This window comes from Archocentrus centrarchus, chromosome 15, assembly GCF_007364275.1.
Source record: "Archocentrus centrarchus isolate MPI-CPG fArcCen1 chromosome 15, fArcCen1, whole genome shotgun sequence".
NCBI classification, from domain to species: domain Eukaryota; kingdom Metazoa; phylum Chordata; class Actinopteri; order Cichliformes; family Cichlidae; genus Archocentrus; species Archocentrus centrarchus.
This window is the reverse complement of record NC_044360.1, coordinates 1020778-1045299: the sequence shown is the minus strand read 5'-3', so window position 1 is coordinate 1045299 and position 24522 is coordinate 1020778. Positions and strand designations below refer to the sequence as shown.

General features: G+C 45.2%; 2 protein-coding genes across 3 annotated transcripts; one reads left to right on the top strand and one right to left on the bottom strand.

Moving 5' to 3' along the window:
• Positions 1 to 5852: 5852 nt before the first annotated feature.
• Positions 5853 to 10848, bottom strand: LOC115793439 (barrier-to-autointegration factor-like protein). 2 transcript variants are annotated; one of them, XM_030748436.1, is made up of 4 exons: positions 10788 to 10848; positions 10619 to 10705; positions 9757 to 9887; positions 5880 to 6136 (listed from the first exon to the last, which is right to left on the bottom strand). In XM_030748436.1, exons 3-4 carry the CDS (start codon positions 9880 to 9882, stop codon positions 5990 to 5992), a joined length of 273 nt encoding a protein of 90 aa, XP_030604296.1. In that variant the 5' UTR covers positions 9883 to 9887; positions 10619 to 10705; positions 10788 to 10848; the 3' UTR covers positions 5880 to 5989. The 2 variants fall into 2 exon arrangements, with proteins under 2 accessions (XP_030604297.1, XP_030604296.1); XM_030748437.1 differs by lacking the exon at positions 10788 to 10848 and having other exon boundaries at positions 5853 to 6136; positions 9757 to 9993.
• A 1919-nt stretch (positions 10849 to 12767) lies between these two features.
• pygb (phosphorylase, glycogen; brain) lies at positions 12768 to 24489 on the top strand. Its single transcript, XM_030748432.1, has 20 exons — positions 12768 to 13010; positions 14343 to 14444; positions 14821 to 14899; positions 15586 to 15689; positions 15776 to 15907; positions 16203 to 16314; positions 16461 to 16543; positions 17208 to 17351; positions 18672 to 18764; positions 18840 to 18986; positions 19783 to 19946; positions 20036 to 20150; positions 20269 to 20370; positions 20451 to 20598; positions 21443 to 21501; positions 21579 to 21720; positions 21986 to 22193; positions 22560 to 22694; positions 22792 to 22858; positions 22981 to 24489. The coding sequence occupies exons 1-20, from the start codon at positions 12768 to 12770 to the stop codon at positions 23143 to 23145; spliced, it is 2544 nt and encodes an 847-aa protein (XP_030604292.1). The 3' UTR covers positions 23146 to 24489.
• The last annotated feature ends 33 nt before the right edge of the window (positions 24490 to 24522 follow it).

Below are 24522 nucleotides of genomic sequence, written 5' to 3'. Positions count from 1 at the left end.
TTTGTGAGAAGGTCCTCAAACCCTGAAAGCTTGGCTCAGAAAGCAGCAGACCGCTGACACAAGAAGCTTTTATTCATGTAAACTTTCTCCAGTGACACAAGCTCATGAAACAGGTAAACAGACACCTGGCAGATGGGTCACGTGGTAATGGCTGCCTAAGGACGTGTTTTCGCTGAGCTCCCGCTCCTACACAATAACTGTCAGAATATCCGAAGAATAAGGTACCCTTCTATGCATAACTTTCAAATACAGTATCTGTTGATCTAGTGACAAGAAGGAAAGCGACGACAAATAATGTCGAAACAGACCAAAATTCAATCATGGAGATGGGCTAGCATTGCAGCTGCTAATGTTAGCAAACCAACAGACTCTCCGTCACCAAGTAAGGAGCTCCCAGAGACTATGGACACTGCGGCTCTAATTCAGGAGGTAACTCAGAACTTCAGCGACATTGTGGAAGGAAAACTTTCTAAGATTTCCGAGACTCTGGAAAAAATTTCCACAACCTTAGAGGGCCAGTCTAAACGCATCACCGAGGCGGAACAGAGAGTCTCGGATGTCGAGGATTATATGGCTGGCCTGGAAACCAGACTGGCCGAAACAGAAAAGAAAGTGAAGCAAATGGCTGATGTTATGGACGATTTGGAGAACCGCTGCAGACGGGACAACATTCGCGTCCTCAATCTGGAAGAAGGCACGGAGGGAAAAAATCCTATTCAGTTTTTTGAATCATGGCTACCCACTGTGCTTGGGTTAGAGGGGAACCCTGGAACTAAAAGTCGCATTAAAATCGACCGGGCACACCGTAGCCTGGGATCGCGGGGAGCACACCCACGGCCGGTGATAATTAGACTTCATAACTCCAGGGATAAACCGAGGATACTGGCAGCGATGCGGGCGAAGCCTAACCTGGAGTATGAAGGAAGGCGGATCTTTATCCATGAGGATCTGTCCTCCGCGGTTCGAGAGAGGCGTAGAGCCTTTAACAACGTTTGCAAAGCCCTGATAGACAAGAGGATCCGATTCAACATGCGCTACCCGGCTGTCCTCGGCATAAACCTCAACGGCACGGAGCATCGGTTCCAAACACGGAGTGAGGCAGAAGATTTTCTGAAAACGCTTGAATAGAGGTACTAGACAACACTGGACTGAGATCTCCGATCACTGCGGGTCTTGATGGCCACACTTCACTGAGGACTGAGTAAGTTTCACCAAGGGTACTTCAGAGACAACAAGTTCAAATAGTTCCTGTAAAACGTAAAACTTATATAAAAAAAAAAAAAAAAAAAAAAAAAAAAATCAGAGCTGAATCGTTACATTTCGGGTATCTTATGCACAATGATGCAACTACTTTGTGTTTGACATTTTAATATGGTGAATCTGCAGTTGAGAGATGTCATTATTGATCACCTATATACTACAGGTAGTTCAACTGTTAAATTTAAATGACATGCTTACTAATGACCTTTATGATGTGGGAGCGGGGGTGGGATATGGAAGGCATCCTGACCCTCCAGAAGCGACTACTCCCTTGGGGGACATGCACCCCTGTAACACCAACCTCTGGGTTGCTTTTTTATGTTTTGTTTTTGTTTGTTTTTTTTCAGACTCATTCTACTTTCATATTTGCACTGTTCTCTGAGCATGGAAAAGTTCTTTGTTCTTCCATCTGTTGGAGATGGCTTTGTTTATTTCAGCACAGCTTTTTTTTTTTTTTTCATTATGACTATGACTTGCACTTTTCATTTTGGGAAGCATATCTGGTCTCTCTTACTGATAACATGAGAGGTAACTTATTTTATGAGTAACACAAAAATCACTACTTTGAACGTCAAAGGTATCAACCACATAGTGAAGAGGCGTAAAATACTCTCCATGCTCAAAAAGGATAAAACACAAGTCGCATTACTGCAAGAGACACATCTCACTGATCTGGAACACTTAAAACTAAAGCGTGACTGGGTGGGCCAAATATACTTTTCCTCATTTAACTCAAAAAGCAGGGGAGTAGCTATACTCATCCATAAACATCTGTCATTCACACTTGACAAAGTCATACAGGATAAGGAGGGAAGGTTTGTAATCATTACAGGGCATCTATATGGTGAACGTATTCTTTTAGGAAGTGTCTATGCCCCCAACACTTCTGACAGCACTTTTTATCCTAAGTTACTGGCTTTTATCTCTTCCAGCTGTCCTCCACTAGTAATAATTGGAGGGGACTTCAACTGTGTTTTGGTTCCAGAAATAGATCAGAATCCACCCAAAACTACTCCTCCTTCTAAAATGGCCAAAGCTACGATAGAGCTATGTTCAGACCTAGGCCTATATGATGCTTGGAGGACTATAAATCCACAAGAGAAGGACTTTACATTTTTCTCACACCCCCACCAGTCCTTTTCAAGAATTGATTACATCTTTGTTTCAAGAATGATTTTAGACAGGACCAAAACTTGCTCTATTAACACATGTGCTCTCTCAGATCACTCATCAGTCAGTGTGGAACTCCTACCACCTTACTATGACCCCTTATGTAGACACTGGCGTCTAAATCCATCTCTTCTCAGCAACCCTTCATTTTTAGCATACATAGAATCGCAATGGAAACTTTTCATCTCCACAAATGACACACCCGATGTCACTGCATCAACTTTATGGGAAACGGGGAAAGCCTTCCTGAGGGGCGCTATAATTTCGTACACCGCTGCACAAAGAAAAAATATGTTAGCCAAACAATTAGAACTTGAACAGCAAATCACAATTTTGGACAGAGATTTTAAAGCCAATTCCTCAACACTTACTTATAAAAGATTAGAGGCGGCCCGATCTGCTTTAGATCAGTTGTTAACTCAAAGAGCAGAATCAGCAATATTTTTTGCCAAACAGAGATTATTTGAATCTGGTAATAAACCCGGTAGGCTCCTTGCTCGCTTAGCCAAGGGTCGTACAGGATCTTGCACAATAGCATCACTAATGGACAGCTCTGGTACACAACACTTTGAAACTAAATCTATATGTAAAATAATAAAGGATTTCTATCAGAAATTATACTCATCAGAATGCCAGAATACATTAGAGCACAGGAAAAAATTTCTGGATAGAATACACCTTCCCACATTAGCTGCAGAATGCAGAAATGATTTGTGTAAACCAATTACTGAACAGGAAGTCCTGGAGACAATAAAATCTTTACAGGGTGGGAAAGCTCCCGGCCCGGATGGGTTTGGCCCTGAATTTTATAAAAAAATGGCCAAATTAGTGGTGGGACCTCTGACTAATATGTTTGTTGAGTCTTTCGAAAAAGGTATGCTTCCACCAACTTTAAACCTGACCCACATCTCTCTGATCTTGAAGAAAGGTAAACCCTCTGACCACTGCTCATCTTACAGACCAATAAGCTTGCTTGGAGTGGACTGTAAGATACTGTCAAAGCTCCTGGCACGGAGATTGGAGAAGGTGCTACCTACCCTAGTCAGGCCAGATCAAACAGGCTTTGTCAAGAACAGATACTCTCACTCCAATATTCGCAGGCTCCTGAATGTTATTCAGTTTGCACACAGTACAAAGACAAAGGCCCTTGCAGTATCTTTAGATGCTGAAAAGGAATTTGACCGAGTAGAATGGGAGTTTCTTTTTGATGTTCTCAACAGGTTTGGTTTGGGCTCAGTATTTATTGAATGGGTCAAGCTTTTATACAGATCCCCCACTGCCAGAGTTCTGGTAAACAGCTCAGTATCTGATGCTTTCCCATTGAGCAGAGGTACACGTCAAGGATGCCCCCTCTCACCATTATTATTTACACTTGCAATTGAACCATTAGCCGAGACTATTAGAAGCCACCAGGGCTTGTCTGGTGTCACTCTGAGGGATGAACACAGAATCTCACTTTATGCTGATGATGTCCTGCTGTTCATTACCAACCCAGAGAGCTCGGTACCCATTTTAGCATCTATTATTAATGAGTTCGGTCAGATTTCCGGTTACAAAGTTAATTATAACAAATCAGAGGCTCTCCCATTGGGAGATTCTGGGGATTGGACAAGTTCTATCAATCTCCCTTTCAGATGCTCGCCCTCAGGCTTCACCTATTTGGGAATCAGAGTATCCGCAAATATTAAGGACTTGTACAAATTAAATTTCATACCAACTCTGGTGGCAGTTAAAAATGATCTTAATCGTTGGTTCGATCTCCCCCTATCATGGCTGGGCAGGATCAGTCTGGTAAAGATGAATGTGCTCCCTAGAATACTATACCCAATGCAGATGCTGCCACTTATAATTAATAAGAGAACTATTTCTGACATCGAAAGATCTCTTTCAATTTTTATATGGCATGGAAAGAAAGCTAGATTGAAAATGAAGACACTACAGCTGCCAATAAGTGAGGGCGGTCAGGACTTCCCTAACCTTCTTTATTATAATTGGGCCTGCCATGCCCGGATAATATCAGATTGGCTGAAACAATTTTTACATCAGGAGGAGCTCCCCATGGATGCTTGGTGTTGTGCCCCTTTCTCCCCTCTCAGTTTTATCTCAACCAAAATAAGTGAACTTCCTGCTGGGATAAAAAATAATATCATGGTTAACACATTTAAGATCTGGCGCAATATTACCAGGCATGCTAGCCAGGGAAGGTTTTCAACAGTGCTACAGCCTCTAACTCAAAATAAAGCCTTCCCTCCAGGTGTAGAATTGGGTATATTCAAGAAATGGCACTCAAAGAATTTAAGATTTGTAGCTGATTTATTCAAGGATGGTAATTTTATGTCATTTACACAGCTTCAAACAAAGTACGGATTACCAAATAACCACTTTTTTGGTTTTCTCCAGGTGAGACACTTTGTAAAATCGAATTTTCCAACGCCAACAGATCTACCAATAGAAGGCCCACTTGACAGCTTCCTTCTCAAATTTAATACAGCTGCTCAGAATAGCAAGAACTTCATCTCCCGGTTCTATGCTGAATTACACTCTATCTGTCCTGTTGCTGTTAACAGGAATATAGAACTATGGAATAGAGACCTGGAAACTGAACTTGATATCAGTGTATGGTCAAGGGCTTTTGGATCTGTTAAAAAAATGAGTACTTGCAACAGACTCGGAGAGAGTCAGTACAGAATACTACATAGACTGCAGCGCACCCCTTACTTTCTAAACAAAATCAACCCCCAAATCTCTCCTCTCTGTGTGAAGTGTAAAAAGGAGGTGGCAACCTTCTTTCACTGCATCTGGCAGTGCCCGTTAATATCCAGATATTGGAAAAATATTACTAGAGAGCTCAGCTCAATTTTCCACAAAAAGCTAAAGGCAGAACCAGTTTTATTTCTTCTAAACGTGCCCACGGGTCAGCTCTCATTATCTGCGGGACAGTTGTCTCTAATGGGCAAACTTCTCCTTCTGGCACGGCGATGTGTTCTGTTCCAATGGATCAGAGAGAAACCCCCTTCAGTAACTCAGTGGTATAGAGAGACATTCAAGGTGTTTCCAATGGAACGTATCAGCGCCACACTAAAGGGCAATGATGATATATTCTATTCTATCTGGCAGCCTTATTTGGCATACCTTCCTTGTGATCTTGCAGACTTCTTGCAAAAGGGGCAACCGCATTTAGTTTTCACAAATAAATCATAGTAATGTAACTTCTTTCCCTGGTAGAGTACCAGTGCAATTTGTGTATGTATGTGCAATTCATGTAATGCATATATTTAGTTATTTTTTTTTACTTGTTTCATTCACTTTTGACTGTCTTAACCTGTGCTGAAGGTTTTGTTTTCTTGTTTGTTATTGCAAAAACCAATAAAAAACATATTTATAAAAAAAAAAAAACAGACACCTGGCAGGTCACTGTGACATCACAGTTACCCTGCAGGAACTCCACCCCAAACATTTATCAGCAGCAGCAGAAGAACCGAGCGATCGGCTCTGAAGGCAGAAGCAGGAAGTGAGCAAACCCAGGAAGTGGCATGGTCTTTGGTGAGGAGGCGGAGCCTCAGAGGAAGGCGTCACACCACTCCTTCAGGCACTGAGCGCAGGATCCGGCCTGGCGGGAGTTGGCGCCACTGGCATCTTTGAGCCAATCGGTGAACATCTCACTGTCTTTCCTCAAGAGCAGGAACTGACCGAGAACCACGTAGGCCTGAAAACACATTTAAAAACATCAACATGAACCAGGAGGAAAAACACCCCAAAAAACACACAGAGAAAAAAAAAAAAAAGCAACAATCATCCTCAGGGGCAGAACACTGAAGGACCAAACCCTGCAGTTCCTCTGCCGTCCAGCAGAGGCGCCACAGTGAGTCAGTCTCATAGACTTCAATGTTAAAACTTTCCAGCAGAAATAAACATGTTTACAGCCTGAACGCTGGTGAGTCCAGCGTTTTCTCGGAGCTTTTACCGCCTGACTGTGGCTATTTTAACTCCCCACGGACATCAGGCCGTGGAGGAGGAATAGCGACTCTCTTTCGGAGTGTGTTTAAATGTAAACCGCTGTCTCCTCCATCCTCATATTCAAGCTTTGAAGTGAGTCTATTTGAGCTGGGCCGCTCTCACCCAGTGCTGTGCGCTGTTATCTACAGGCCACATAAATACAACAAGGATTTCATAAATGATTTCTCTGAAATATCAGCTGAATTTTTGCCTAAATATGACCAAGCCCTTTTTATTGGAGATTTTAATATACATGTGTGCTGTCCCGATAAGCCGATGGTTCAGGACTTTTTAAATTTAACTGACTCGTTTAATTTTACTCAGTGGGTGTCGGACCCCACTCAAAAATGTGGACACACTCTGGACCTAGTTTTAACGTATGGTTTGTCTATTTCTAACCTGTCAGTTTGTGACGCAGTGTTTTCAGACCACACACCTGTGTTAGTTGATCTTACCTGTAACGTTGTTAAACCTCGCGCTCCGGCGCGACGCGGTCGTGTTTTTAACTCGTCTACTGCTGCACGTTTCTCCGCGCTTTTTGATTTGGATGGTGGCATTCCTGAGTCCTCTAATACAGAGGTGCTCACTACCTGGTTTTATTCCGTCTGCCAGTCTGTTTTAGATACAGTGGCTCCAGTGAAGCCCAGGAGGCCCAGGACTAAAGTCGAGCCCTGGTTGAACGACACAGCTCGTGCTGTGAGACGTGAACGCTGAAAGGCTGAGCGAAAAAGGCCAAGCTGCAGACATCTTTCAAAATATTAAAGGACTGCTGGCGTCGCTATCAGGCAACCGTGAAAGATACTAAACGAGAGTATTTGTCAAATATTATTGTGGCAAATAGTCACACGGCCCCGTGTATTATTTGACATTATTGACTCTGTTTTGAACGTCCCTCAATCCACCGGTGCTGATCCTTCAACTGAGGCTTGTGAAAAATTTCGAGATTTCTTTGTGGCAAAAGTGGAAAATGTTAGGCTCTCATTCCACCTCCCACTTCTGACCCCTCAGTCTCTGTTCCCTGCTCTGCTGCATTGTAGCAGTTTGAGCCGGTCACTTTGTCTTTTTTAAATGAGACTGTCGGTCACCTGAAGCCCTCAGGCTCCCCGGTTGATGTTATCCCACCTCGGCTTTTTAAAGAGGCTTTTCCTGTATTAGGCCCAGCTGTTCTTGCCCTTATTAACAGCAGCCTGTCCTCTGGTGTGGTTCCTGATACTTTTAAGCATGCGACAGTGTTACCATTGATTAAAAAACCTGGACTGGATTCCACTGTGCTGTCTAATTTTACGCCTATTTCGAGGCTTCCATTTCTCTCTAAAATTCTGGAAAAGGTCGTGTATAGCCAGGTGAAAGCCTTTTTAGGCGTAAATGATATCGTTGAGGTCTTTCAGTCTGGCTTCAAGCCTCTTCATAGCACTGAGTCTGCCTTGCTAAGGGTTTTTAATGACATTTTCCTGGCCACAGATGTGGGTGACTGTGTGATTTTACTTCTTTCAGATCTGACAGCTGCTTTTGATACAGTGGACCACAATATTTTAATATCTCATCTCGAGCAGTGTACAGGTTCAGGGCACAGCGCTAGAGTGGTTTAGGTCCTACTTGACCCAGAGAACTTTTACTGCCTGCTTAAATGATTTTAAATCTTCCAGTGCTCCTTTGTCGTGTGGGGTTCAATTCTTGGACCATTGCTGTTTTCTTTATATTTGTTGCCCCTTGGTTCTATTTTCAGAAAGCATAAAATTGCTTTCCACTGTTACGCCGACGATACCCAGATTTACATGCCCCTAAAACACAGAGATGCAAACTCCATACAGACCTTGACAAAGTGTCTCGATGAAGTCAAAGCTTGGTTGGCTTTGAACTTCCTGCATTTTAATGAAAATAAGACGGAGGCGATCGTTTTTGGTTCGGGCATCACTGGGGTGCCAACTTCTGTGGATCTGGGTCCTTTATCCCAGTATGTAAAACCCATGGTCACAAATCTGGGAGTTAAGATGGATGAGAGTCTTAGGTTAGAGGGTCAGATCACTGCTGTGGTGAAATCCAGTTTCTTTCACCTGAGACAGCTCGCCAAGATTAAAACCATCTTGTCGAAAAATCATTTTCAAGCAGTAATCCACGCCTTTGTTACGTCCCGGCTGGATTACTGTAACTCTTAGTATATTGGTGTAAACCAGTCCTCATTGGCTCGTCTTCAGCTGGTCCAGAACGCTGCCGCACGGCTTTTGACTGGAACACGTAAGAGGGAGCACATTACCCCTGTTTTATCTTCATTGCACTGGTTGCCTGTTTATTTTAGAGTTCATTTTAAAATCCTTTTATTTGTTTTTAAGCCTTTAAATGGCCTCGCCCCATCGTACCTCTCTGAGTTACTGCACCTACTCTCCCCTTCCCGCTCGCTCAGATCAGCTGATAAACTGCTCTTGGACGTGCTGAGGACTCAGAGGAAGCTTAGTGGGGACAGAGCCTTTGCAGTGGCAGCCCCTAAACTATGGAACTCGCTCCCATTGCATATCAGACAGGCCTCTTCAATGACAACTTTTAAAACCTCTCTTAAGACCCACTTATTTCACCTGGCTTTTGACCAGGTTTGAGATGCTGATTTTAGTTGTGTATTTATTTTGTATTTTAGTTCACCTAGTTATTTTATACTGTTTTATTATTTGATTCTTGATAAACTATGTATGTTATTGTTGCTTTTATCCTACGTTATTTTTATTTATTTATTTATTTTTATCTGCACTTCCCTTGTGTATTGTTGTCTTGTTTTCCTTGTTCAGCACTTTGGTCAGTGCTTGCTGTTTTTAAAGTGCTTTATAAATAAAATTGGCTTGGCTCTCTGACAGGTGGATGGTGACACAGGCGGCTGTGGCTGCTGGCTGTCTGTTAGGCTTCCCCTCAGCTAACTGGAGTCCCTGAACTGGACTGCTGCACCATGTTTGTGCTGTTGGAGCCTTTTGGAGCATTTTAATGACATTATCAGACCAATAATATGGCTGCTGTGGCTTCATTGGACTAACAGACCATCCAAAAAGGCGGAGCTCCAGTTTGAGTGGACAGAGATTTTATTGTTACTGATTAGCAGATATCTGTGTTGGTGTGATGCTCCCATTGAGGCTATAACTTAGCACTCCACCCTTTCACCCGAATATGGTCACTTCTGTCCATCATTAATATACAGTCTACGATAAAATACAATAAAAAAAAAACTGTTACACAACATCTAACTCTTGAAACTGAAGTTGCATGCCTTCAGACAAATTCTGAGAAAGAGGCCAACTACGACTCCCATGATGCATTTCAGCAGCATTTTTTCCCATGTGTTTTGTGCACCTGGTCGAAGCCCTGCTCCTCCAGCTTCTTCCCCAGAGTCTCGCCGATGCCCGACAGAGCCGTCACCGGTTTGTCCCCCATCGGCTCGCCAACAAAGTCCCGGTGCTTCTGAGACGTGGTCGACATCCTGACTGCAGGAAACAGACTCAGGGTTACTTCAGTCGCAGACACCCCCAGCTCTATCCAGCTCTCTCATGTTAGCAGTTCATCCGAGGCAAGCTGGATATTCCTGCCCTCCTGTGACACAATAATTAGTCTAAAAGAAAACGTGGATCTACAAAATCTGCTTTATGGGAAAATGAAAAACAGTCTGTATGTTTCAGGAGCAAAGAAAATATATGATGTGAGGCAGGGAGGGCTGGAATCATCTACAGAAGGAGCTGAAACCATCAGAGCTGCTCGCTGTGGAGACGTGAAGCCCACCTTAAAGAGAAACTACGACTCTTAGTGCGACTGCACTGAAACTGCAGTTTTCATCTGAATGTTTCTCATTGTTAAAGCAGCCGCTGCCCTCAGGTGCTGCTTACAAAGCAGATTTTTCCTGGAGAAATGAAGGACAAATATAACGGCAGTGAGCGGGCACCACAGTCCAGAGCAAACTGGCTCAAGTGGTTCCAGTCCTCATGCTTTCAGCACGATGGTGAGGCCTGCAGCTTCCTGAGGTCACTTCAGTGCTTTTCTGCCTGTGGACGCCTCTGTGAGCTGTTCTCCCACTGCTCCCAGTCTCTGCTTCAGACCCAGATAAAGTTCTTAACTGTGTGTGTGTGTGTGTGTGTGCGAACCCAGACCGGAGCTTCTGGACTCTCTCAGTGGAACCAGTAAAACCAGTGAACAGAAGCTGGAACAAACAGGGAATCTTTACCTGTCAGAGGAGGACCTGATCCTGCTGGTCTGGACCTGGACCGGACTCACGTGCTGCCGTGTGTGGGGGGGCACGCACACCGTGTACCTGTACGCACGAGAAGCTCACCTGAGTACAGCTGCGCATCAAAGACGGACAGAAATAGGTCGTTACCTGCGCTCCGACTCACCCGCAAATTCTGTGGAAGCTCTGAACAACTTTTCACTCTGCTGGAGGCGTTTTATTCTGAAACCCGGATACACGCCGACATCACTGACGCTCGGGGTGTGACGCCATGACGCGGAGTCTCAAAGATTGCTTGGGTAGAAAGAGGAGTCACTCCTCAGTGAAAACGGAACATTGTCTTATCACCCCAATAGAGCACTTCGCTGACTGCTGGCTTACCGCGTTTCCATTAGTACCTACTCAGCGTGGGTCGACTCGACTCTGCACGGTCTTGTTTTGTTAAGCAGTTTATTAAAAGTTCCCAGACATGTTCGCACTTTCACTGATTTTCATTTTCACTTGTATATTGTTTGAATGTTTGTCAATGTGTTGTCTTTTTACTGTTATTGTATACTCATGATGTCTTCTGTTGTTTGTCCTTCTGCCTAGGGACTACAGATGCAAATTAGCAAATATGCTATAATCTGGCTCATTTACAATCTATACAAAGTATTGGTTGTTTTATTAATGTGCATTGTCCCAAATAAATAAAATTGAAATTGAAATTGTTTACATTGCAAATGAGGTCCACCTCAATGTGGGTGGAGTCGATATAGCAGCCCAGGCAGTAGAGTCTTAACGTAATTTGTATGCAGCTCAAAACACAACACAACAATGGATGAGATAGAGGTAAGCTAACAGCTAACGCCAGTTTAATATTGTCACCATGCATAAGTCCCCCGTACAATGTTTTAATGGATGAATGTTATCATTGTTAAGTACCTATACCGCCGAACATGTCATAATTGACTCAGTGTACTTCAAAAGTGCCGCCTTTGGCATACTCCCAGCAACAATTACTGTAATAAAACCATAATAATACCCTATGTTGGTTGTGAAGTGCAGTTTCTCAGCTTTCAGGAACCGTTTGAATTTGGTGGTGTAATTACGGCAATTCAAAGTTCCTTTGATCAGCCGCCTCAGGCTCTGTGCTAACCAGCTGTTCAGCTAGTAGGGGCAGGTAACGGTGCCCGGCAGTATAGGGTTACAATATGTATGCTGTGTGTGTTTCAGGTGGCTCTCATGTTGCAAAACTACCACTGCAAACTGTCAGTTTGGGCATTCAACCAGTGCTTTGTGTGCCTCCATTTTCTTGCTGTTGAGTTTTTAAAATGGCGCGGCTGATTCTGGTGAAGGAGTCACACTTATGACGCAACTAGTGACGACACTCCCTGGTCAATCAGTGGCATGCTGTTCTTCCGCATCACATTTTCGGATTGCTTGTAACCCCTGAGGCGGTCTTAAAAAAGTACCTGGTACCTGGTACTAATGGGAACACCTTCAAACCATGCCAAGTCGAGTCACGCTACACTGAGTAGATACTAATGGAAACGTGGCTCTACTTGTGGTTCCTAGGATACTTAAGAGTAGAATGGGAGGCAGAGCCTTCAGCTTTCAGGTCCCTCTTCTGTGGAACCAGCTCCCAGCATGGACTCGGGAGACAGACACCCTCTCTATTTTTAAGATTAGGCTTAAAACTTTCCTTTATGATCAAGCTTATAGTTAGGGCTGGATCAGGTGACCCTGAACCCTCCCTTAGTTATGCTGCAATAGGCCTAGGCTGCTGGGGGGTTCCCAGTAAATTACAGTAAAAAATACGAAGTAAAATTAAAGTAAAAATGTGGAGTAAATTACAGTAAAAACACAGAGCAGAACTGGCGCTTGTGGGGCTGGCTGCTGATTGGGCCCTGGTTTCAGCGCAGAGTGACGCTTCCCTATATTTTCACCTCTTTGTCAGACATTCCACTGGTATCACCGCCCCCCGCCCATCCAAGCGACGCCCCTCTCCGTGTAAACCACGCCTCCATTATTTCCCCATGCAGGGTTAGGGGGAGTGGGCGGGGCCGCAGCTGTCTTCCGGCTGTACCTGCCAGGTGTCCCCACTCTCTGAGGGTCATCCCGCTCGGTTCTCCTCACTCCCTGACCCGGGTACTTTAGTGCAAACATGGCGGTGCCGCTGACCGACCAGGAGAAGCGGAAGCAGATCAGCGTGCGGGGCATCGCGGGGCTCGGAGACGTAGCGGAGATCAAGAAGACTTTTAACCGACATCTGCACTTCACCCTGGTGAAGGACCGGAACGTGGCGACCCCCCGGGACTACTACTTCGCCCTGGCGCACACCGTCCGGGACCACCTGGTGGGCCGCTGGATCCGGACCCAGCAGTATTACTACGAGAAGGACCCGAAGGTAGGAACAAACCCGCGGGCACAGCCGCGCTTCCGGCTGGCGCGGACGTGCAGAACCCCGCTGAGAAACACGCCGACTGGACGGTTCCTGCCTCTGTGAAAACAGGAAAGCAGAGAAAGCGTGACCCACGCGGTTTTTGGATGCTCTGGAGCCGGGACGTGAATTCGGCATACATTTAACCCCGAAACGTTTATTAACGCGGTGAGAAATTCCTTTTGGAAACCGCTGCAATGGGCCGTCAACAAGAGAAGTTCAGTTAAAATCACGATTTCATCCACACGCAGATATACTCGGTTCAGTCTACATGTGCCGATTTTATCGGAGGATCTTAGAAATGCCTGAAATGATGGTTTAGCAGCGGCTTATCACTGCTGTCATCACGGCGACATTAAAATGTCATTTTAAGAGTGGAGTTTGGCGTGACTTTTTCTGTGACCTTCCTCCGGGGAAAGCCGCAGCAGAGAGTGGACGGCACTCTGTTCATTACGCTTTAAAACCTTTCAGAGGGTCACAGTTTTGATTTAATGATCCAGTATAAATGGTGATTGACTTTATTGCAAAATAAGAATATTGTTTTCTGTGGCCAACCTATTCAGACCAAACTGGATTCAATTATATTGTAATTTTTTCCTTGATTGTCGGCCAGTAAACATGCCTGATCAGAAGAGCTGTGACTTTAGGATATTAGCTGAATCCCTGCTGGTGATTTGGCTGAACAACAATGATGATTAAAAGATCTGAATGTCAGTAAAACATTTATTTTTACACATCAGCGTTTTTCAGGTTTAACATCAACACGGCTAATGACACATTACAGATACTGAGACGTAGTTTTCCAGCTTTACAATCAAATCAAACCTCGACCACAAACTGATGACAAGCATGGAGCAGATCTGCGCTGAGGCTCCGTTTGCATCCAGCTGCAGAAGATTGTTTTACCAAAGAGACTTCCTGCTGTGCAGCTCCTGCTAGTCTGGGCTCAGGGCTGAATTAACCCGTAAAATGACTCAGGAATCCAGTTCCTCCCATTTCTGTGTAACTGATCTAATGTTTGTGCATCATCATCAGGATTTGTTTCTGTCTGCAAAGCATGATACAAAAATAAGAAAAGCAGGAAAGAAGAAAACTTAAATCTGATAGTTTTTATTTGACTTCTATTCAAAGTAAATTACCTGATAGATAAAAGAGAAGCTGTTTCACTCGCTCCACGCTGCCCCCTAATGCTGACACAGTGTTAGTGCGACATGTTGTTCAGGTGAGCACGGTATCAGCTGTGATGCATCTGTGATGCAGGTGCACCTTCAGGCTGACTCTGCTGCTGTGTGTCCTCAGAGGGTGTACTACCTGTCTCTGGAGTTCTACATGGGCCGAGCGCTGCAGAACACCATGATCAACCTGGGCCTGCAGACCGCCTGCGATGAAGCGCTCTACCAGGTAACAGCACACCTGTGTGTGTCAGCGCATCTCTCTGTGAGCTTCAGTGGGAGGATGAAGTATGACTGTTTGGCTTTATTTGTAACTGTCTGTTTACTTTTGAGCCCTGAAAACCATCTCTCTCTCTCACACACACACACACACACACACACACACACACACACCTGGTCTTATTGTTCCTGTGGAAACGCTCCTTCAAACACAAACTGAAGGAGACGTTTCTCACAGGTGCTGCTGAGCTCCTCCCACAGTTTCAGCTTCCTCAGGAAGTCACTGCAAAGATCACGCTGATAACACACACACTGATAACACACACACACTGACAGCGTACGCACAGATAACACACACTGATAACAGCCGTCCTCTGTGTGTGTAGCTCGGTTTGGACATAGAGGAGCTGGAGGAGATGGAGGAGGATGCTGGTCTGGGAAACGGTGGCCTGGGACGACTGGCAGGTAACGGAGCGTTTCCTCCCTCACAGCCAATGATCTTTGCTTTTATAACCATCAGCGATGACTCAGACCTGACAGCGTTAATAAGAGCATCATCACTGAGCTGAAAACCGTCGTCCTCGTACGTCACAAAAAAGTGTCACTTAATAAAACTTTGTCACTTTAAAAGGCCTCATTTTAGGGAAAGTCAACACTAAAATAAAGTCAGTTATAAACTTTTTCATCAGCTGGTTAAAAAATAAGATTTTGTACAAACGTCTTTTTAAAAGGTTTAACTTTATACAAATCCTCATTTTTACGTCATCACCAGTTTAAAAAAAGTCGTGACTTTAATAAAACGGTCAAAGCCTAGTTTAAAAATCAGTATGAAGACCCCCCCCAAAAAAAAAATCCCTGAGTTTAAACAGGACGACCTTTAAAAGGAGTCCCCACTCTGTATAAAGTCACTGTTTAAATAAAGTTTTCCCCACCTAACAGAAAGAATTTGTCTCTGTGAGGAAGGACTTGGTGACAGCGGGAAGAAAAACTCCTTTAAACAGGAAGAAAAAGGAGTTTTAAAAAAGGTTTAAAAAGAAAACAAGTTGCTGCTTCTTTTAAAAAGAAAGTGGGAAAAAGTCGTGACTCGCTTTGTTTAAGACAGTAAGTGGTGACGTCGTCTCGGTGTAACGCGTCCTCTCCCGTCCTCCCAGCCTGCTTTTTGGACTCCATGGCGACTCTCGGTCTGGCCGCTTACGGTTACGGGATTCGCTACGAGTTCGGCATCTTCAACCAGAAGATCAGAAACGGATGGCAGGTACAACACACACACACACACACACACACACACTGTTCAGGGTGTGCATGTATGTGATTGGTCAATATGTTGCTCCGCCCCTTCAGATGGAGGAGGCAGATGATTGGCTCCGGCACGGGAACCCCTGGGAGAAGGCCAGGCCTGAGTACATGCTACCGGTTCATTTCTATGGCCGGGTGGAGAAATCGGAGAGTGGACCGAAGTGGACCGGCACACAGGTGGGACTCACCTGCACTTTGATTTTGTTTCTACAGGTGAAAGGTGTCAGCGAGTCCAAAAACAGGAAGTTTGGTCCTGGGCTCCAGAAATGTGCTCACTCTGAACACCTGAATGACCTATGACCTCTGTTGACAGGAAACAGGCCCGTGGTGCCAGAGACTGTAGTTCAAGCTGAGATCAAGTCAGGCTTTTGTCTGGGTTAGGTTTAGATTTTAGGCTAGTCTGCAGGAAGTGATGTGTGTGTGTGTGTGTGTGTGTGTGTGTGTGTGTGTGTGTGTGTGTGTGTGCGTGCAGGTGGTGTTGGCGATGCCCTATGACACTCCAGTTCCTGGTTACCATAACAACACGGTGAACACGATGAGACTGTGGTCGGCTAAAGCGCCGAACGACTTCAAACTGCAGAACTGTATGTAGCGTTTTTCACACGCCCCCTGCTGGCTCACATACACAGTAGATTATTACTGTAGGTAATAATCATTAACATGTTTTATGGTAGCACAGGTGATAGTTAGAAGTGTTTCTCAGTCTGGACCTTCTGTCTCTGCTCCTCAGTTAATGTGGGCGATTACATTGAAGCCGTTCTGGACAGGAACCTGGCCGAGAACATCTCCAGGGTCCTTTATCCCAACGACAACGTGAGTGTGAAGGTGTCTGCAGGACATAGGCTGGAGGCTGGAGAGTCGCAGGTTTACAGTGGCAGTGCTCTCCAGATGGTTCAGTCACTCTGTCATAACAAAATCACATGATCAGCTGCAGGTAACCTGACAGCACACACCTGCTCACCTGTCCTCATATCTGTCCTACACCTGAATGCATCAAAGTGAAGATGAGATCTGATCAGGCGGTCACACCTTCATGCAGGCCTGGACTCTGATTGGATGGATCTCTTCCTGTTCCCACGGCATAACGTTAGGAAACCGTCATGTTTCTGCCAGTTTGACTCGACTCGGGGGTGCTCAGGTTCTGACATTTTGGGACACCATAAATTATTAAAGTAATTCCCATGATGTTACAACTTCCTGTTCCATAGCGATTGGCTACGCCACCATTTTCTGATGTGATGGGGAAGCGGCCCTTAGTTCAAGCTTTAGATTAGACTGAGCGGTCTGTGAGCCTCTTTGGAGACCCTCCAAGAACACGGTTCTTCATCGAGGGGTTCGTTTATAAAAACGAGCTCAAAATCAGGATAAAACGGAACAGGAAGTGAAGTTTCTGCTGTGGTTAAAGCCCAGAACCCGGTCTCTGAGACTCACCTTTGTGTGCCGATGACCTCGTGATAACTCAGGTTTGTGTGTTTAGTTCTTCGAGGGGAAGGAGCTGCGTCTGAAGCAGGAGTACTTTGTGGTCGCCGCTACGCTGCAGGACATCATCCGCAGGTTCAAATCCTCCAAGTTCGGCAGCAGAGACCCAGTCCGGACCTCCTTCGACACATTTCCTGAGAAGGTGAGAAAATGAGGACGAGGTGTCGAGAACATCAGGAACCGTGTGTGCGTGTCTGCAGAGCTCTTTATGTTTCTCCTTTAGGCTGCAGGAACACAGGGTTCATACGGGTGCTGGGAATTGGATTTTCATGTTGTGATTTCAAGGTTTGAAAAGTGCTTGAATTTTGGATATAGTGCTTGAAACTTCTTGAAATTGTAACTTTTTTTAAAATAAAAAATAACTATTTGATTGATTAGTTTACTTATGAAACGGAGAACGAAGATGAGTCATAAAATCTAAAAAGAAAAATTTTCCGCCTGGCCTGCACGTCTGCATGTGACCCCGCCCCTCCCCCACTACAGAGAGTCGCCGTTTTAATGAGTGTTGGCTGGAAAACCGCAAATTCCAACTATGGATAAGAATATGGAATTATATTTAGGTCAAAAACACGCAAGAAAAAAAAATCTTCCCAAATGAAGTCACTCCGCGAGCGCAGGTATTTATTCTTCAAGAGTAAATTCAACCACTCGCTGCAGCCGCGCCGTGAGGAAATATTACGGAGCTGAATTCTACGCCCATGAAGAAACTGACTTTTGACTGTTTGGGCGGAGCCTATGGGGCCTAATGTGATTGGTCACTTTGCTGAGTAGTTCAGGTTCCGGTGTTAGACTGTTATACTATGGCAGCAACATCAGAGCTGTTTGAGACCAGATCTGCTCCCAATCTGGAGAATAAAGCTTCCTGAATTAACTATCAGTAGCTATTGTTTTCTGTCAAGTGATTTATTACATAATTGTGATTAAAAAGTGTGAAATAATTTTGAGTATCTATGTATTTGTATAAATATGTATCCAAAAGATTTGATCTGAAAGTTTCTACTTTCTGAAGTTATGGTTTAACCGACCCTAACTGACCTCCACCTGGTTTGCTGGTGACCTTTTAGATGTGAGCAAACCAGTGAAGCTTCACTGAGTCCTGTGACCGCCTTCTCCTCTCAGGCATCTGTGTATTCTGATACGAGCCGGACGTGAAGTCCCATCAGGCAGTATCTTAAAGACATCGTGGCGTCACGCGACCCCCAGCAGAGAGCTCGGCGCTCAGGCTGCAGGCTGACTTCCTCTGAACTTCCTGTGAGAAAATGTCAGTCTTACGTTCAAAGCTTGTCTGAGCGACTCTGAGAATCGTCGGTTTGTAAAGCAGAACCGAGTTCGTTTAGTTTCTGTGGTCGCCTGCTCGTTCTTAAACCGTGAAACCGCTCCCTTTTTTAGAAAGTGGCAGCACAGCGGTGCGAACGTGTTTCTTCTTCTGTGGTGGTAACAGGTGTGCTTCCTGTCCCGGCAGGTGGCGATCCAGCTGAACGACACTCACCCGGCTCTGGCCATCCCTGAACTGATGAGGATCCTGGTGGACATCGAGCAGCTCGACTGGGACAAGGTGTGACTGACTGAAGGCACAGCGAGACTTTTAAGGCATGTGACCAATCTGTGTGAAATGTGTGTGTGTGCGCAGGCGTGGGACATCACCTGTCGTACCTGTGCGTACACCAACCACACGGTGCTGCCTGAGGCACTGGAGCGCTGGCCCGTTTATATGTTTGAACACCTGCTGCCCCGACACCTGCTGATCATCTACGACATCAACCAGAAACACCTGGATGTAAGACACCAACTACGAAACTTTACTGAGCTCTACTGAACTTTGCTGAGCTCTACTAAACTTTACTGAACGCTACTAAACTTTACTGAGCTCTACCAAGCTTTATTGAACTCTACTAAAAGTTGCTGAGCTCTACTAAACTTTACTAAACTCTGCCAAGCTTTACTGAGCTCTACTAAAAGTTGCTGAGCTCTACTAAACTTTACTAAACTCTGCCAAGCTTTACTGAGGTCTACTAAACTTTACTGAGCTCTACTAAACTTTACTGAGGTCTACTAAACTTTACTGAAGTCTACTAAACTTTACTGAAGTCTACTAAACTTTACTGAAGTCTACTAAATGTAGCTGAGCTCTACCAAGCTTTATTGAACTCTACTAAACGTTGCTGAGCTCTACTAAACTTTACTAAACTCTGCCAAGCTTTACTGAGGTCTACTAAACCTTACTGAGCTCTACTAAACTTTACCAAGCTCTACTAAATGTTTACTAAATTCTACTAAACTTTGCTGAGCTCTACTGAACTTTACTGAGCTTTACTACACTTTTGCTGAGCTCTACCAAGCTTTACTGAGCTCTGCTAAACTTAGCTGAGCTCTACTTAACTTTGCTGAGTCCTACCAAGGTTTATTGTACTCGACTAAACTTTGCTGAGCTCTACTAAACTCAGCTGAGCTCTACCAAGCTTTACTGCTTTCTGCTTTGGTTGATGCTGTGCTGGTTCTCGTGTTTCGACGCTCCTCTGCAGCCGTGCGTGCATCACAGCGCGTTTCTCTGACTGGAGTATTTCCTGTCTCAGAGGGTAGCAGCCTTGTTTCCCGGCGACATCGATCGTCTGCGGCGAATGTCTCTGATTGAGGAAGGCGACCCAAAGAGGATCAACATGGCTCACCTGTGCGTGGTTGGATCTCACGCCGTCAATGGCGTCGCTCAGATTCACTCGGACATCGTGAAGAGCAGCGTGTGAGACGGAGGAACCACCGAAGCTTCTCGCAGTTGGTGGCGAGCAGCCGGCGATGATCCTCTGACGCTCTGTTCTTGTTCTCCTGCAGGTTTAAAGACTTCCACGAGGTGGATCCAGATAAGTTTCAGAACAAGACGAACGGCATCACTCCTCGCCGCTGGCTGCTGCTGTGCAACCCCGGACTGGCTGAGATCATGGTTGAGGTACGGCACACTTTACATTTAAAGATCTGCAGGGTCGCAAAGGTCAGCTTTATAAGAAATCAAGTTTTTCTGTGGAGGTGTTTTCTCGAGCTCTCGGTTTCCTCGTTTCACCCCTCAGAGAATTGGAGACGACTTCCTCACCGATCTTTACCAGCTGAAGAAAATCCTGCAGTTTGTGGACGACAGCGCCTTCATCAGAGACGTGGCCAAAGTCAAACAGGTAGACTCGGATGCATCGACGAGTCCCCCGTCCCCCCGTCTGTCCGTCCTCTGATGGTTGTCTGTGTGTCCTTCTTTCAGGAAAACAAGCTGAAGTTTGCCGCCTTCCTGCAGCAACACGGCCAGGTGAAGGTGAACCCGGACTCCATCTTTGACGTGCAGGTGAAGAGGATTCACGAGTACAAGAGGCAGCTGCTCAACTGTCTGCACGCCATCACGCTCTACAACCGTAAGTCCCGCCCACGATCAAGCCGCGGCGCTCTGCAGCAAAAATCTGTAACAAAGTCCAGCAGGTTCCTGAGAGTGAAGATCTGACAGATCACATCCCGTCAGTAAAAATATCAAACAGGAATTTAATGAGTTGTTACTGTGAGGAGATCGACTCCGGGTCAGCTGACATAGGTGCACAACCACATAAAGGTCACGCCCAAGGTCACGCACGGGTGACAAATGAAAGGAAAAAAACAGCGTCCTTCAGTGACTGAATGTGTGAGTCAGGATGCTCTGCATGAAACTGACCTACGGAGGCCCGAAACTGCAAAAATGAGAAGGTGACTGTAGAAAAATGAAACAGGATAAACTGAGAGGGAAGAAGATCAGACATGAGATAAATGTAAGAAGGAAAGACCTGGATTGGTTAGTAATAAAGAAATATTAAAAAATAAAAAACCACATCAGATTTTAGATTTGATTTTATATTACATTTATTTTTTATTATGCTTGGTGCAGTTTTGAGTCCTTTATGTGGCAGTTTCCATTCTGCATACCTTAAATGGAAGATTATTTTTATTGATTTTTTGATTATGCATGTTGATATTTTTGGACTTCCATATTTAACTCGGACAATGCAGAAATTAAAAATCTCCAAATTGTTTCCTCTTCAGTCGTAACTGGACAGATTACAACTCAGAGATTCTGTTCATATTTATGAATGATTAAAATGAGCTCGTTTTGTGTCGTTTGGTAAATATTTTCGTCTTTTTTAAAACTTCGGGGTTATTCTGCTGTGTTTGCTGCCCCCTGCTGGAGAATCTGTCAGTTTCTGCTTCAGTCTGACTTTTTGTTTCTTTCAGGAATCAAACTGGAGCCGAAGAAATCGTTTGTTCCCCGGACGGTGATGATCGGAGGGAAGGTGATTCCATCTTTTTACTGAATAAAAATAAAACACAGATTTGTTCCTGTGATGGTTTAACCCTCTGCCCCCTGCAGGCGGCTCCCGGGTACCACATGGCGAAGCTGATCATCAAGCTGATCACCTCTGTGGGTCAGGTGGTCAATAATGACCCGGCGGTGGGAGACAGGCTGAAAGTGATTTTCCTGGAGAACTACAAAGTGTCTCTGGCTGAGAGAGGTGAGAGAACGTCAGAACTTTCTTTGGTACGGGTTTCTCTCGGAGCACGTGCAGAACACCGAATGTTTGTTTCTGCAGATTGTTTTAAGCTTCTCTGGTAGAGTCGGAGCAGAACGCTGTTTCTTGGTTTGGAAACCTTTGAGGAAGTGAAACTAAAGTCGGTCTCTTCGTGCTCGCTGGTGGTTCACGTTCCTCATAATGAGTCCTCGTAATAAGACCTGCTGGTCCTTTGGGTTCTCTGACTCTGGTGGTTCTTCTGGTCCAGTGATCCCAGCTGCAGACTTGTCCGAGCAGATCTCCACTGCAGGAACGGAGGCATCTGGAACGGGGAACATGAAGTTCATGCTGAACGGTGCCCTGACCATCGGCACGATGGACGGCGCCACGGTGGAGATGGCCGAGGAGGCCGGAGAGGAGAACCTCTTCATCTTCGGCATGAGGGTTACAGACGTGGAGGAGATGGACAGAAAGGGGTGAGATCACTTCCTGTCACCAGAGAGATGAAGTTAATCTGTCAGCGCGGTTTGAACTCCTCCCGCGGTGCATTCAGGGACACGCTGGAGCATTCTGCCTCTGATTATTGATCAGTTATTTGGTTCATAAAGGTGATGTTTTCACAAAAATTACCTAAAACTAAAAGATGGTTAGCATAGCTTAGCACGAAGAAAACAGGAAGTGGAGTTTATAGCTTTTCCACCTGTATTTTCTTCAGTTTATCCAGTTTCATCATTTTAAAACTAACCTGTGAATAATGTGGAGTTCTGACAGAGGTGGCACCAAAGAGGAGTTATTAAAAAAATGCACTTTTAAAAAGTGACATCACTTCCTGTTTCCTGCAGCTACAACGCCAGAGAGTACTACGACCGTCTGAAGGAGCTGAAACTCGCCGTGGACCAGATCCAAGCTGGCTTCTTCAGCCCCGGGCAGCCGGATCTCTTCAGAGACCTGATCGACATGCTGATGAACCACGACAGGTAAAATCCAGGTGATGCCGTCCGTCAGCCGAGCTCAGCTGAAATCTGGAGGGCATTTCTGAGCAACCTCCCTCCTTCCTGTCTCCTCCTCCTTCAGGTTTAAGGTGTTTGCAGATTACGAAGCCTACGTCAAATGTCAGGAGCGAGTCGGCGAGCTGTACAAGGTAATTCGACACCATTCTTCCTGTTTCAGGTAAAGGTGTGGCTTCAGGTGGATGGCACGTCCTCAGGTAGCTGCCTGTGAGGCTTTCGTTACACCAACTAACTCCTCGCTCCTCCCCCCCAGAACCCCAGAGAGTGGACCAAGATGGTCATCCGCAACATCGCTGCCAGTGGGAAGTTCTCCAGCGACCGAACCATCTCCCAGTACGCCCGCGAGATCTGGGGCGTGGAACCGTCCAGCGTGAAGATCCCGCCGCCCAACGAACCGCCCTTTGTGTCGCAGAGCTGAAACCGCGACGGCGCTCCCACAGCTTCCCGACCGAGGCCGGACTAGAATGTGAACCTCGCATCGTCTTCGTACTGTACGTCCGCACGTGAGCAGGAAGCCACGCACTGACCTTCAACACAGCTGCAGTGAAATGAAGTCCACTTCCTGTTTCTCTGAGCATGTTCCTCATTTCTGTGGAAACTCCTTAAAGAATCAAAAACAGGAACATCTCATCAGCTCTGTATTATACAAATGTTGAATTTTTCTTCATCAGCTTTTAACCTTTGACCTTTGCAGTATTTCGGTGACCTTTAAACCAGTTTGGCTCATTTGAATCAATCCAACATTAACTGAGTCCTGCATTGTAAGCTCATTATTGTTTAAAACCGATGTTCTAACTGGAGCTGCAGATCTTCTCTGCTGGAGAACGTTTCCAGCAGGATTGGAAACAATCCTGAGTTCAGCGTGCTGATGTTTACGCGTCGCCGACCGCGAACCTGAATACCAGTAAACGTGTCCATGTTGTCCCAGCGAACCCAGCACAGACCCCTCGGCTCAGCTGGGAGTTCATAATGAGTACTTCATCAGATCCTCTGCCGAGCATCGCTCACCTTCAGAAAGAAGTCTGATTTTCATTCCAGGATCAGCATGTTTTTAACGGCATTCCCACCTCTTTATTACAAACAGGAAACACAGCAGCAGCATCCGGGGAACTCGGCAGCTTTAAAAAAAAAAAAATCAAGCTTTTAAAACCTTTTTAGTTTTCAAAGAATCGGCTCGATTTTGGAACCGTGGAATTCGCCTCATTTAATGCTGTTAAAGCATCTCCGGTCCCTCTGACATCATCACCCTTCCCTCTGACATCATCACCCTTCCCTCTGACATCATCAGTGACGTTCTGCTGCGTTCATGTCGCAGCAAGAAGTGAAAAGCTTTTGGGTTAAAGTCATTTTAACAAAAAAGTTGAATTCAAATGTTTTTAAATTCTGCCACAGAGAAACGATGGCTGCACAGCTGCAGCGTCATCATCACTGTTATTACTGTGCATTAAAGTTAGTTTGGCATTAATAACCTCAGAGTGGCTCCCAGGGGCCTCATGGGTAATGGAGTCCAGCTGAGTCGGTGATCATAAAGTTCTGTGTGGATCCTGCTGCAATAAACGCTCAGTGTTTGTTTCTAACAGAACCGAAGCTGTTTCTACTGTTTTTATTTTAGCACAGAACGCTTCCTCAGCAGGAGGTCCAGAGGACGAGGAAACGACCGCAGGTGAAATCGTTTAAATCAGGAATGATTTCTGATCAGCTGATTCCACGTTTTTATTCATTTTTGGACACGTGCAGATTATTTTTGATATTTTATTAAAATTTTGACAAACTTGCTAAAAAGTTTTTTTTTCTT